At 43.4% G+C, this 14,307-nt stretch overlaps 1 protein-coding gene across 1 annotated transcript in view; it reads right to left on the bottom strand.

Annotated features, from left to right (window-relative positions):
• LOC120045140 (connector enhancer of kinase suppressor of ras 2-like) overlaps positions 1–14,307 on the bottom strand; it is a 62,671-nt gene that overhangs the window by 32,437 nt on the left and 15,927 nt on the right. Inside the window, exon 3 of the mRNA XM_038990053.1 lies at positions 13,632–13,834. Within this exon, the coding sequence (XP_038845981.1) occupies positions 13,632–13,834 (203 nt within the window). The remainder of the gene's footprint in view (positions 1–13,631; positions 13,835–14,307) is intronic.

Genomic DNA, 14,307 nt, shown 5'->3' with positions numbered 1-14,307 from the left:
TGACATCAGCAAACCACCCGCATACACGTGTTCTGCGGTTGTGAGGCCGGTTGAACGTACTGCCACTCTCTAAAACGACGTTGGAGGTGGCTTATGGTAGAGAAATGAACATTAAATTCTCTGGCAACAACTCTGGTGGACATTCCTGCAGTTAGCATGCCAATTGCACGCTCCCTGAAAACTTGAGACATCTGTGGCATTATTGTGTGACAAAACTGCAAATTTTAGAGTGGCCTTTTATTGTCCACGTCACAAGGTGCACCTGTGTAATGATCATGCTGTTTAATCAGCTTCTTGATATGCTACACCTGTCAGGTGGATGGATTATCTTGGAAATGGAGAAATGCACACTAACAGGGATGTAAACAAATTTGTGCACAAAATTTGAGAGAAATAAGCTTTTTGTGCGTACGGAACATTTCTGGGATCTTTTATTTCAGCTCATAAAACATAGGACCAACACTTTACATGTTGCTTTTATGTTTTTGTTCAGTGTAGTATATGACGCTGGAATTGTTCAGTTCTTAAATTGCAGTGCAAGTCGAGGGGATCAAACTAGTTATGCAGAAAAAAAACATGTTTGTTAACTGCATATCTTAATACATCCACACACACACACACACACACACACACACAAACACAAACACACACACACACACACACACACACACACACACACACACACACACACACACACACACACACACACACACACACACACACAAACACACACACACACACACACACACACACACACACACACACACACACACACACACACACACACACACATACACACACACTGTCTGGCAGCATCTCACAGAGGACCTGAGGAGGATAAACAGCAGCACCTAACAGCACCTAACATGGCCAACCTCTCAAAAACAACACTTACATAAAAGCTTACTCATCTTTTGTTTGTCAGCTGATTGCTAATGGAAATTATGTAAGGACATCAACTTAGTCATGTTTGAGTGGTCAAAAACAAATCAAATGTTATTTGTCACATGCTCAAAATACAACAGGTGTAGACTTTACACTGAATTGCTTACTTACAAGCCGTTAACCAACAATGCAGTGTTAAGAAAAATAAGTGTTAAGTAAAAAATAGATAAGTAAAAGATAACAAATAATTAAAGAGCAGTTGTAAAATAACAGTGGCGAGGCTATATACAGGGGGTACCGGTACAGAGTCAATGTGCGGGGCACAGGTTAGTCGAGGTAATTGAGGTAATATGTACATGTAGGTAGAGTTAAAGTGACTATGCAGAGATAATAAACATAGAGTAGCAGCAGCGTATAAAGGGGGGGGGGGGGTAATGCAAATAGTCTGGGTAGCCTTTTGATTAGCTGTTAAGGAGTCTTATGGCTTGGGGGTAGAAGCTGTTAAGAAGGCTTTTGGGCCTAGAATAGGCACTCCGGTACCGCTTGCTGTGTGGTAGCAGAGAGAACAGTCTATGACTAGGGTGGCTGGAGTCTGACAATTATTAGGACCTTCCTCTGACACCGCCTGGTATAGAGGTCCTGGGTGGCAGGAAGCTTGGCCCTGGTGATGTACTGGGCCGTACGCACTACCCTCTGTAGTGCCTTGCGGTCGGAGGCCGAGCAGTTGCCATACCAGGCAGTGATGCAACCAGTCAGGATGCTCTCGATGGTGCAGCTGTAGAACTTTTTGAGGATCTGAGGACCCATGCCAAATCTTTTCAGTCTCCTGAGGGGGAATAGGCTTTGTCGTGCCCTCTTCACAACTGTCTTGGTGTGTGGATCATGATAGTTTGTTGGTGATGTGGACACCAAGGAACTTTAAGCTCTCAACCTACTCCACTACAGCCCTGTCATTGAGAATGGGGGCGTGCTCAGTCCTCATTTTCCTGTAGTCCACAATTATCTCCTTTGTCTTGATCACATTGAGGGAGAGGTTGTTATCCTGGCACCACACGGCCAGGTCTCTGACCTCCTTCCTATAGGCTGTCTCATCGTTGTCGCTGATCAGGCCTTCAACTTTTGTGTCATCGGCAAACTTAATGATGGTGTTGGAATCATGCCTGGCCATGCAGTCATGGGTGAACAGGGAGTACAGGAGGGGACTGAGCACGCACCCCTGAGGGGCCCCCGTGTTGAAGATCAGGAAGGCAGATGTGTTGTTACCTACCCTTAGCACCTGGGGGTGGCCCGTCAGGAAGTCCAGGATCCAGTTGCAGAGGGAGGTGTTAAGTTCTAGGGTCCTTAGCTTAGTGATGAGCGTTGAGGGCACTATGGTGTTGAATGCTGAGCTGTAGTCAATGAATAGCACTCTCACGTAAGTGTTCCTTTTGTCCAGCTGGGAAAGGGCAGTGTGGAGTGCAATAAAGATTGCATCATCTGTGGATCTGTTGGGGCGGTATACAAATTGGAGTGGGTCTAGGGTTTCTGGGACAAAGGTGTTGATGTGAGCCATGAAGAGCCTTTCAAAGCACTTCATGGCTACAGACGTGAGTGCTACGGGTTGATAGTCATTTAGGCAGGTTACCTTAATGTTCTTGGGCACATGGACTATGGTGGTCTGCTTAAAACATGTTGGTATTACAGACTCGGTCAGGGACACGTTGAAAATGTCAGTGAAGACACTTGCCATTTGGTCAGCGCATGCTCAGAGTACACGTCCTTGCGGCCTTCTGAATGTTGACCTGTTTAAAGGTCTTACTCACATCAGCTACGGAGAGCGTGATCACTCAGTCGTCCGGAAAAGCTGATGCTCTCATGCATGCTTCAGTGTTGCTTGCCTCAAAGCGAGCGTAGTAATTTAGCTCATCTGGTAGGCTCGTGTCACTGGGCAGCTTGCGACTGTGCTTCCCTTTGTAGTCTGTTATGGTTTGCAAGCCCTGCCTCATCCGACGAGCGTCAGAGCTGGTGTAGTACGATTCAATCTTAGTCCTGTATTGACGCTTTGCCTGTTTGATGGTTCGTCTGCGGGCATAGCCGGATTTCTTATAAGTGTCCGGGTTAGAGTCCCGCTCCTTGAAAGCGGCAGCTCTACCCTTTAGCTCAGTGTGGATGTTGTCTGTAATCCGTGGCTTCTGGTTGGGGTATGTACGTACGGTCAGTGTGGGGATGAAGTCATCGATACACTTATTGAGGAAGCTAGTGACTGATGTGGTGTACTCCTCAATGCCATCGGAAGAATCCCGGAAAATATCCAGTCTGTGCTAGCAAAACAGTCCTGAAGCTTAGCATCTGCGTCATCTGACCACTTCTTTATTGTGAGAGTCACTGGTGCTTCCTGCTTTAGTTTTTGTTTGTAAGCAGGAATCAGGAGGATAGAATTATGGTCAGATTTGCCAAATGGAGGGCGAGGGAGAGCTTTGTACGCGTCTCTGTGTGTGGAGTAAAGGTGGTCCAAAAAATGGTTTCCTCTGGTTGCACATTTTTAACATGCTGGTAGAAATTAGGTAAAACGGATTTAAGTTTCCCTGCATTAAAGTTCCCGGCCATTAGGAGTGCCGCCTCTGGATGAGCGTTTTCCTGTTAGCTTATGGCCTTATACAGCTCATTTAGTGCTTGTCTTAGTGCCAGCATCGGTTTGTGGTGGTAAATAGACAGCTACGAAAAATATATACCGGCCTTCTAGCCATCGCCGATCCACTTTTCATTTTCCATTTGTGTTGTCGTTGTCTTACACATCTGGTTTCAATCCCCCAATTACCTGTTCATTATTTAACCCTCTGTTCCCCCATGTTTGTTTGTGAGTGATTGTTTCTATGTAGGAAGGTCCGTTATTGTGGGCTCTGTTTTTGTATTGCATTTCTTATATGTTGACTAAATACGTTTATTTACTCATATCTGCAGTCCTGCGCCTGACTCCTATACACCAGCTACACATAGACCTCCTAACAATATGAAAACTCTCTTGGTAAATAGTGTGATCTATAGCTTATCATGAGATACTCCACCTCAAACGAGCAAAACCTTGAGACTTCCTTAATATTAGATTTCGTGCACCAGCTGTTGTTTACAAATATACTCTGACCGCCACCCCTTGTCTTACAGGAGGCAGCTGTTCTATCTTGCCGATGCAGCGTAAACTCCGCCAGCTGTATGTTATCCATGTCGTCATTCAGCCACGACTCGGTGAAACATAAGATATTACAGTTTTTAATGTCCCATTGGTAGGATATTCATGATCGTAGCTTGTCTATTTTGTTATCAAATAGTTGTACGTCTGTTAATATGACTGATGGTAGAGGCAGATTGCCCACTCGCCATCGGATCCTTACAAGGCACCCGGACCTACGTCCCCGATATCTCTGTGTCTTTCTCATCCGAATGACAGGGATTTGGGCCTTGTCGGGTGTCTGAAGTAAACCCTTTGCGTTCGACTCGTTTAAGAAAAAATCTTCTTCCAGTATGAGGTGAGTAATTGCTGTCCTGATATCCAGAAGCTCTTTTCGGGCATAAGAGATGGTGGCAGAAACATTATGTACAACAAAAAGTTACAAATAATGCAAAAAAACACACACAACCGACCATAATATCTGTAATATCTTAGTTATATTCCAAGATGGCGTAGCAGTCAGACGTCTTTGTCTTCATCTTGTCATGTCCCGTGTATATATATTTTTATATCTTTGTTCTTCGCATATATTTTTTATATTTTTCTTAACCTCAACTTCAACATACTCTCCTGCAATCCGCCTCACCCAATGTGGTATGGATCTGCTATTTTCTTTACTTTAGAACCGGATCCCCCAACAGAAGCTAGCCAGCTAACTAGCTACTAGCTAGTAGTCAGCTAGCCACTGCTAGCAGCCATCAGCTAAACTTTAGCCTGGACAACTCTTGCCAGTCTGCAAAGCGCGATTCAAACCAGAGCATATCGGACTTCTTTTTCTCCATATCTCCGGATTCCTACCGCAAGCTCTGAACCTTTTCACCTGGATCATCGTAGCTAGCTAGCTGCTATCCGAGTGGCCACTCCTGGCTAACGTCTCTGACCTGAAGCAGGCCAACAGGCTCCTCCATCGCGACGTCCCCTGAGTGCCCATCTGCTAGCCTGCTAGCCGCGGCCCGCTAGCTGTCTAGAGCATATCGTACTGTTAGCTGAAGAGGCCCATTGGCCAATTTCTTGGGCCACTATACCTATTTTGCATGCTTTTACTACATGGAGCCCTGCTGATCCATCACAACTGGTCTGCCGACGTAACTGCACGAGGGGGCTACAACAAACTTCTTCCGTCGCGACGTCCCTCTAAGGCCCCTCTGCTAGCTTGCTAGCCCTATCCCACTTGCTAGCCCTAGCTGTCTGAATCGCCGTGTCTCCAGCCCGCCTAGCTACTCACTGGACCCCTATGATCACACGGCTACGCATGCCTCTCCCTAATGTCAATATGCCTTTTTTGGTTAGTGATTATTGTCTTATTTCACTGTAGGGCCTCTAGCCCTGCTCAATATGCCTTAGCTAACCCTTTAGTTCCACCTCCCACACATGCGCTGACCTCACCTGGTTTAAATTATGTTTCTAGGGACAATATCTCTCTAATCGTCACTCAATGCCTAGGTTTACCTCCACTGTATTCACATCCTACCATACATTTGCTTGTACATTATGACTTAAATCTATTCTACCGTGCCCAGAAACCTGCTCCTTTTACTCTCTGTTCCGAACGTACTAGACGACCAGTTCTTATAGCCTTTAGCCGTACCCTTATCCTACTCCTCCTCTGTTCCTCTGGTGATGTAGAGGTTAATCCAGGCCCTGCAATGCCTAGCTCCACTCCTATTCCCCAGGTGCTCTCATTTGTTGACTTCTGTATCCGTAAAAGCCTTGGTTTCATGCATGTTAACATTAGAAGCCTCCTCCCGAAGTTTGTTTTATTCACTGCTTTAGCACACTCTGCCAACCCGGATGTCCTAGCCGTGTCTGAATCCTGGCTTAGGAAGACCACCAAAAACTCTGAAATTTCCATCCCTAACTATAACATTTTCCGACAAGATAGAACTGCCAAATGGGGTGGAGTTGTAATCTACTGCAGAGATAGCCTGCAGAGTTCTGTCTTACCATCCAGGTCAGTAACCAAACAATTCGAGCTTCTACTTTTAAAAATCCACCTTCCCAGAAACAAGTCTCTCACCGTTGCCGCTTGCTATAGACCACCCTCTGCCCCCAGCTGTGCCCTGGACACCATATGTGAATTGATTGCCCCCCATCTATCTTCAGAGCTCGTGCTGCTAGGTGACCTAAACTAGGACATGCTTAACACCCCGTCCATCCTACAATCTAAGCTTGATGCCCTCAAACTCACACAAATGATCAATGAACCTACCAGGTACAACCCCAAATCCGTAAACACGGGCACCCTCATAGATATCATCCTAACCAACTTGACCTCCAAATACACCTCTGCTGTCTTCAACCAAGATCTCAGCGATCACTGCCTCATTGCCTGCGTCCGTAATGGGTCTGCGGTCAAACGACCACCCCTCGTCACTGTCAAACGCTCCCTAAAACACTTCAGCGAGCAGGCCTTTCTAATCAACCTGGCCCGGGTATCCTGGAAGGATATTGACCTCATCCCGTCAGTAGAGGATGCCTGGTTATTCTTTAAAAGTGCCTTCCTCACCATCTTAAATAAGCATGCCCCATTCAAAAAATGTAGAACCAGGAACAGATTTAGCCCTTGGTTCACTCCAGACCTGACTGCCCTTGACCAGCACAAAAACATCCTGTGGCGTACTGCATTAGCATCGAATAGCCCCTGTGATATGCAACTTTTCAGGGAAGTTAGGAACCAATATACACAGGCAGTTAGGAAAGCAAAGGCTAGCTTTTTCAAACAGGAATTTGCATCCTGTAGCACAAACTCCAAAAAGTTCTGGGACACTGTAAAGTCCATGGAGAATAAGAGCACCTCCTCCCAGCTGCCCACTGCACTGAGGCTAGGAAACACTGTCACCACCGATAAATCCACAATAATTGAGAATTTCAATAAGCATTTCTTTACGGCTGGCCATGCTTTCCACCTGGCTACCCCTACCCCGGTCAACAGCCCTGCACCCCCCACAGCAACTTGCCCAAGCCTCCCCCATTTCTCCTTCACCCAAATCCAGATAGCTGATGTTCTGAAAGAGCTGCAAAATCTGGACCCCTACAAATCAGCCGGGCTAGACAATCTGGACCCTCTCATTCTAAAATTATCTGCCGAAATTGTTGCAACCCCTATTACTAGCCTGTTCAAACTCTCTTTCGTATCATCTGAGATCCCCAAAGATTGGAAAGCTGCCGCATTCATCCCCCCCTTCAAAGGGGGAGACACTCTAGACCCAAACTGCTAAAGACCTATATCTATCCAACCCTGCCTTTCTAAGGTCTTCGAAAGCCAAGTTAACAAACAGATCACTGACCATTTCGAATCCCACCATACCTTCTCCGCTATGCAATCTGGTTTCAGAGCTGGTCATGGGTGCACCTCAGCCACGCTCAAGGTCCTAAACGATATCATAACCGCCATCGATAAGAGACAATACCGTGCAGCTGTATTCATCTAACTGGTCAAGGCTTTCGACTCTGTCAATCACCACATTCTTATCGGCAGACTCAACAGCCTTGGTTTCTCAAATGACTGCCTCGTCTGGTTCACCAACTACAGACAGAGTTCAGTGTGTCAAATCGGAGGGCCTGTTGTCCGGACCTCTATGGGGGTGCCACAGGATTCAATTCTCGGGCCGACTCTCTTCTCTGTATCCATCAATGATGTCGATCTTGCTGCTGGTGATTATCTGATCCACCTCTACGCAGACGACACCATTCTGTATACTTCTGGCCCTTCTTTGGACACTGTTAACTAACCTCCAGACGAGCTTCAATGCCATACCACTCTCCATCTGTGGCCTCCAACTGCTCTTAAATGCAAGTAAAACTAAATGCATGCTCTTCAACCGATCGCTGCCCACACCTGCCTGCCCGTCCAGCATCACTACTCTGGATGGTTCTGACTTAGAATATGTGGACAACTACAAATACCTAGGTGTCTGGTTAGACTGTAAACTCTCCTTCCAGACTCACATTAAACATCTCCGATCCAAAATTAAATCTAGAATCGGCTTCCTATTTCGCAACAAAGCATCCTTCACTCATGCTGCCAAGCATACCCTCGTAAAACTGACTATCCTACCAATCCTTGACTTCGGCGATGTCATTTACAAAATAGCCTCCAACACTCTACTCAGCAAATTGGATGCAATCTATCACAGTGCCATCCGTTTTGTCACCAAAGCCCCATATACTACCCACCACTGCGACCTCTATGCTCTCGTTGGCTGGCCCTCGCTTCATATTCATCGACTAACCCACTGGCTCCAGGTCATCTATAAGTCTTTGCTAGGTAAAGCCCCGCCTTATCTCAGCTCACTGGTCAACATAGCAGCAGCCACCCGTAGCACACGATCCAGCAGGTATATTTCACTGGTCACCACCAAAGCCAATTCCTCCTTTGGCCGCCTTTCCTTCCAGTTCTCTGCCGCCAATGACTGGAACGAACTGCAAAAATCACTGAAGCTGGAGACTCATATCTCCCTCACTAGCTTTAAGCACCAGCTGTCAGAGCAGCTCACAGATCACTGCACGTGTACATAGCCCATCTGTAAATAGCCCATCCAACTACCTCATCCCCATACTGTATTTATTTATTTATTTTGCTCCTTTGCACCCCAGTATCTCTACTTGCACATTCACCTTCTGCACATCTATCACTCCAGTGTTGAATTGCTATATTGTAATTATTTCGCCACTATGGACTACTTATTGTCGAATAGTCTAATAATAGGATATATTATTATATTATTATAATAGGATAAGGGTAGGATAATAATAGTCTACGGTACCTTTGTCTGCACTGATCTGTTCAAATTAAGGAAGAGGGACAAGGAGAAGTAGCCACTTTACACCTCACTATTGAGATGGGACACACTGCCTTCAGGCCCCTGCTCTAATACTGTCTACTTGTTGAGTAACCTTACCCTGAGCTGTGCAAATACAGTACTATCTTGAGACCTATGTTCGGTACAATAGTTAATGTCTCCTCCCCCTTAATTTCTTAAGATTGTAATATCCTTTTTATAGAATGGATGTATTTTTTATTATTATATTATAGGGTCTTATTAGACCCTTATCCTACCTCATTTGCACACACTGTATATAGACTTTTTCTATTGTATTATTGACTGTATGTTTGTTTATTCCATGTGTAACTCTGTGTTGTTGTTTGTGTCGCACTGCTTTGCTTTATCTTGGCCCGGTCGCAGTTGTAAATGAGAACTTGTTCTCTACTAGCCTACCTAGTTAACCTGTTTAAGCTAGGGGGCACTATTTTTATGTTTGGAAAAATAACGTTCCCAAGGTAAACGGACTATTTATCAGGCCCAGATGCTAGAATATGCATATAATTGACGGATTATGATAGAAAACACTCTAAGGTTTCCAAAACTGTCAAAATATTGTCTGTGAGTATAACAGAACTGATTTCGCAGGCAAAAACCTGAGGAAATCCAACCCGGAAGTGCCTTTTATTTGGAAAAATCCCTGTTCCATTGCTTGCCCATCTTCCATTTAAAGGGGTATCAACCAGATTCCTTTTCCAATGGCTTCCTCAGGATGTGACCAGGCTTTAGACATAGTTTCAAGCTTTTATTTTGAAAAATGAGCGAGATTTATCAAAACGCGTCAGGTGTCCTTTGATTAGTTAATGCGCACGAGAGTTGTAGCTCGACATTTTCTTTCTCTGTAGTATTGAATAGTTTACCGTCCGGTTGAAATATTATCGATTATGTATGTTAACTTCTTATGGCTGCAAGGGGCAGTATTGAGTAGCCAGTTAAATGGTGCCCATTTCAAACGGCCTCGTACTCAATTCTTGCTCGTACAATATGCATATTATTATTACTATTGGATAGAAAACACTCTCTAGTTTCTAAAACCGTTTGAATTATTTCTCTGAGTGAAACAGAACTCATTCTGCAGCACATTTCCTGACCAGGAAGTGGAATGTCAGAAATCGATGCTCTGTTCAACTTCCTGCCTATACATGGGCATGATACGTAAGAGTCTACGTACACTTCATACACCTTCCCCTGGTTGTCAAGAGGCGGTGAGAGAAGAAATTTCGTGTTTATCTTGGTCTGAGGTGGAATTAAAGCTCTTTGTATGACGTGACCGTCCATTTCCTGTTTCTGGAGCGCGCGAAAGGGGACATGGATTTGCCTTCTGTTTAGCTGTCATTATGGACGACTAACATCTCCGGTTTAGATTTTATTTGATACATGTGACCATATCATCGTAAAGTATGTTTTTTCAATATAGTTTAATCAGATTATTGAAATTTTTTCGGGAGTTTTGCCGTGTTCCGTTCTCTGACTTTGTTGACGTTGGAGAGATCCGTGCCACTTGGCAAGTGCCCATGCTAAATGATGAGGGAAATTTGCCGTTCCAGATCCAAACAACGACTGTTCTGGACAAAGGACACCTTGTCCAACATTCTGACGGAAGATCACCAAAAGTAAGAAACATTTTATGATGCTATTTCTAATATCTGTCGTGCATGTGAACTGGTCGTCGGCGCCCAAGTGTTTCTGGCTATTGTGGCTACGCTAATATAACGCTACATTTTGTTTTCGCTGTAAAACATTTAATAAATCGGAAATATTGTCTGGAATCACAAGATGCCTGTCTTTCAATTGCTGTACACTATGTATTTTTCAGAAATGTTTTATGATGAGTAATTAGGTATTTGACGTTGGTGTCTGTAAATATTATGGCTGCTTTCGGTGCAATTTCTGACTGTAGCTGCAATGTAAACTATGATTTATACCTGAAATATGCACATTTTTCTAACAAAACATATGCTATACAATAAATATGTTATCAGACTGTCATCTGATGAAGTTGTTTCTTGGTTAGTGGCTATTTATATCTTTATTTGGTCGAATTTGTGATAGCTACTGATGGAGTAAAAAACTGATGGAGTAAGAAAAGTGGTGTCTTTTGCTAACGTGGTTAGCTAATAGATTTACATATTGTGTCTTCCCTGTAAAACATTAAAAAAATCGGACATGTTGGCTTGATTCACAAGATGTGTACCTTTCATATGCTGTATTGGACTTGTTAATGTGTGAAAGTTAAATATTTAAAAAAAAATATCTTTTGAATTTCGCGCCCTGCACTTTGAGCTGGCTGTTGTCATAAGTGTACCGACGTCGGGCTTGCACGCCAAACAGGTTAAAAACAACCTGAGGATTGATTATAAAAAACGTTTGACATGTTTCTACGAACATTACGGATACTTTTTGGAATTTTCGTCTGCCCTTCAGGACCGGCACGAGCCTGTGGTTTTCTGAACATAACGCGCAAACCAAATGGAGGATTTTGGTTATAAAAATAATCTTTATCGAACAAAAATAACATTTATTGTGTAACTGGGAGTCTGGTGAGCGCACACATCCGAAGATCAAAGGTAAGCGATTAATTTTATTGCTTTTCTGACTTTCGTGACCAAGCTAATTTGCGGCTAGCTGTTCTTACTGTTTTGTCTAGTGATTGATAAACTCACAAACGCTTGGATTGCTTTCGCTGTAAAGCATATTTTCAAAATCTGACACGATAGGTGGATTAACAACAAGCTAAGCTGTGTTTTGCTATATTTCACTTATGATTTCATGAAAATAAATATTTTTAGTTTTTTTTATTTATTTGGCGCTCTGCAATTCAGCGGTTGTTTACAAAAATGATCTCGTAAAAGGGATCCGTGTGCCAAGAGGTTAAATGAAGGTGAAATAAAAAATTTAAAAATGTCTGTCTGCTACCCAGTGAACTGTTTCTGATCCTTAACCTCTGAATTATCTATGGGTAAACTCTCATATGACACCTGTCATTACGCTAGCCCTTTCAGTGAATTGGCTAGCAGAGACATGAACAACCCCCCTCTCCTGTTAGGAGGGGAGGGGGGGCAGTTTAACGACTTTACAACCACATCATAAATTCCTTGCAGAGACTCTTGTCTCCCTGACCATGCAATATGGGAGAGAGAGGGTAACAGGAGAACAAGGGAACTCTCCCGCCAAATTCTATTACATCCCAGAATTTGAGAATTGAACAATATTCCTATTCTGGAGAATGTGGAAACGGTCGGTGGAGAAGCCAGCTACGACCCGGTCTGTTTTGTTTCATGTTGGTGACCTCATGAAAGACAATACAGCCACATTACCCTAACTCTGTTTATACAGGTTCCTCAGTTATGAGGCTTGCATCTAATTATTGTATAAAATGAATGAGTAAAGATGAAACTATTTGTGAAATGATGTAATGTGATATTTTGTCTTCTAAATGAGAGAATTGTTTTCATAAGTAAACTGATGCTCACTCAGCGGCCACGCCCAAGTGAATATACATTGGTTGGAAATGTTGAACCAACCCCTTTTCTACATTTCTATAAAAGCCCCCGTGACGAAAAGTCACCTTAGTTCCAAATAACGGGAGGTCTTGTCCTCCACGTTGAAAAGGACTAATTTCAACTACAGTATACAGGCCAGGAAACGAGAGAGCTTGCTCCACACGTGAAATGGTATGAACTCTGAACTATTGATCACTCAAGAAGAAGTGAGTCCTAGATTACAGCCTTACAGACTATAGCTGGAAAGGTAGCAAATCTAATACAAGAACACTGACCGACGCGGAAGAATCTCAACAGTGAGATGAACCTTTCAGATCATGTGAACCTCTCACACGACAACCCGGAAGAATCTACAAAGGATAATGGCGACATCGACTGGGCAAACCAGAGCCTCACCAGCTCAACTATCGAAGCCAGCTTCACATAAATACAATGCATTTCTTTTCCGAATGAGCAATCGTTAGTTGCATATGTATTTATGTGAGAATAGCTTTCCAGGTCCGATAGAGACTCATGTTCCTTAGTCTTCCTTCCAAAACTCCCTTCTCTTCTCTCTGAATCTATCATGTTATAACCAAACTGTTTTTGTTTAGTCCACTAGGGACGGAATTTACTGTTTAATGTTATTATGTATTGTATATTCTGTAATTGTTGAATTAGTTAGTAAGTAAATAATTGAGCCAATTTGTGTATGGATGATTTATAAGTAAAGGCTGGGTTCGTGCAGATAACCAAGAATTTTACGACGTTCAGATGAGACTGATATTAGGTCAAGAATAATTAATGACTGATTGACTGCTATTGATATAAAAGTTCTTTAAGAGTGGATTCGGGAGATAGCCACTCTATATAAACTAATACTTCCGTGGTGCCCCAGGTTATTAATGAGTTAATTGTTGCATGATTTAATTCAATCACGTAATCAATTAAATGTTAGGTAATCGATTTGATAAAATAGCATGTCATATTAATCCAATTATCCAATTTGTAAGTCGCTCTGGATAAGAGCGTCTGCTAAATGACTTAAATGTAAATGTAAATATTAAAGAATTCAGAGACACGACACACCCTATGGGTTGAGGCAAAAGTAGTGCACTACATAGAGAAGTGTGTGATTTGAAAAGCAACCTATGAAAATAGTCTGGGTAGAATAGAGTGTGCCTGAGCATGTATGCGTGTGATTGTGTGTGTACTGTAGCTCATTGCAAATCTCACCTATCCAGCCATGCCAGCAGGCTCTTGGCTGCAGCGATGAGGTCCACCACAGAGGTGAGGAAGTCATTGGGCAGCTTGCGGGCGGCACGGCCGTCATAGTGACCACTGCGACGCCGCCCTGTGATGAAGTTCTGCAGGTTCTTGGCTGAGGCATTAAGCTTATGGGATAGAGTCTTCAGATTCTCTGTCTCCAAACCGTAGTTCTGAGTAAGAAAGAGAGAGAGGAGAGGGAACATGATTTGTTTTGGTCGATTCTTGTTGTCGTTATAATTTACTACAGGATGCTATTGTTATTGTACATGGGATTGTTGATGCTTTCTGTTGTTTTATGTTTCTACAGAACCCTCAGAAAGAGGTGATGTTGTGTCTCAATGGGTCTCAAGGGGTTTTACCCTGTAGATCTAAATTCCAAACAAACAACAGCAATGTCACAGCCAATATTATACACAATTACAGGAAGTCGACTGCCACAGCTTCATTTCACCAAAGGAGATCTTCACTATAGTGTGTGAAGAACGAGTGCACACTAACCAGTGAGTCACATCCTGTACATGTGAAGGCAACTAAAAGAGAAAATTAAAGGCTACTCAAATCAAATCAAAGTTTATTTGTCACGTGCTCCGAATACAACTGGTAGACCTTACAGTGAAATGCTTACTTACAGGCTCTAACCAAT

Source organism: Salvelinus namaycush, chromosome 3 (genome assembly GCF_016432855.1).
Source record: "Salvelinus namaycush isolate Seneca chromosome 3, SaNama_1.0, whole genome shotgun sequence".
Lineage (NCBI taxonomy): Eukaryota > Metazoa > Chordata > Actinopteri > Salmoniformes > Salmonidae > Salvelinus > Salvelinus namaycush.
Note: the sequence above shows the minus strand (reverse complement) of the source record. Positions and strands in the feature narration are given on the sequence as shown.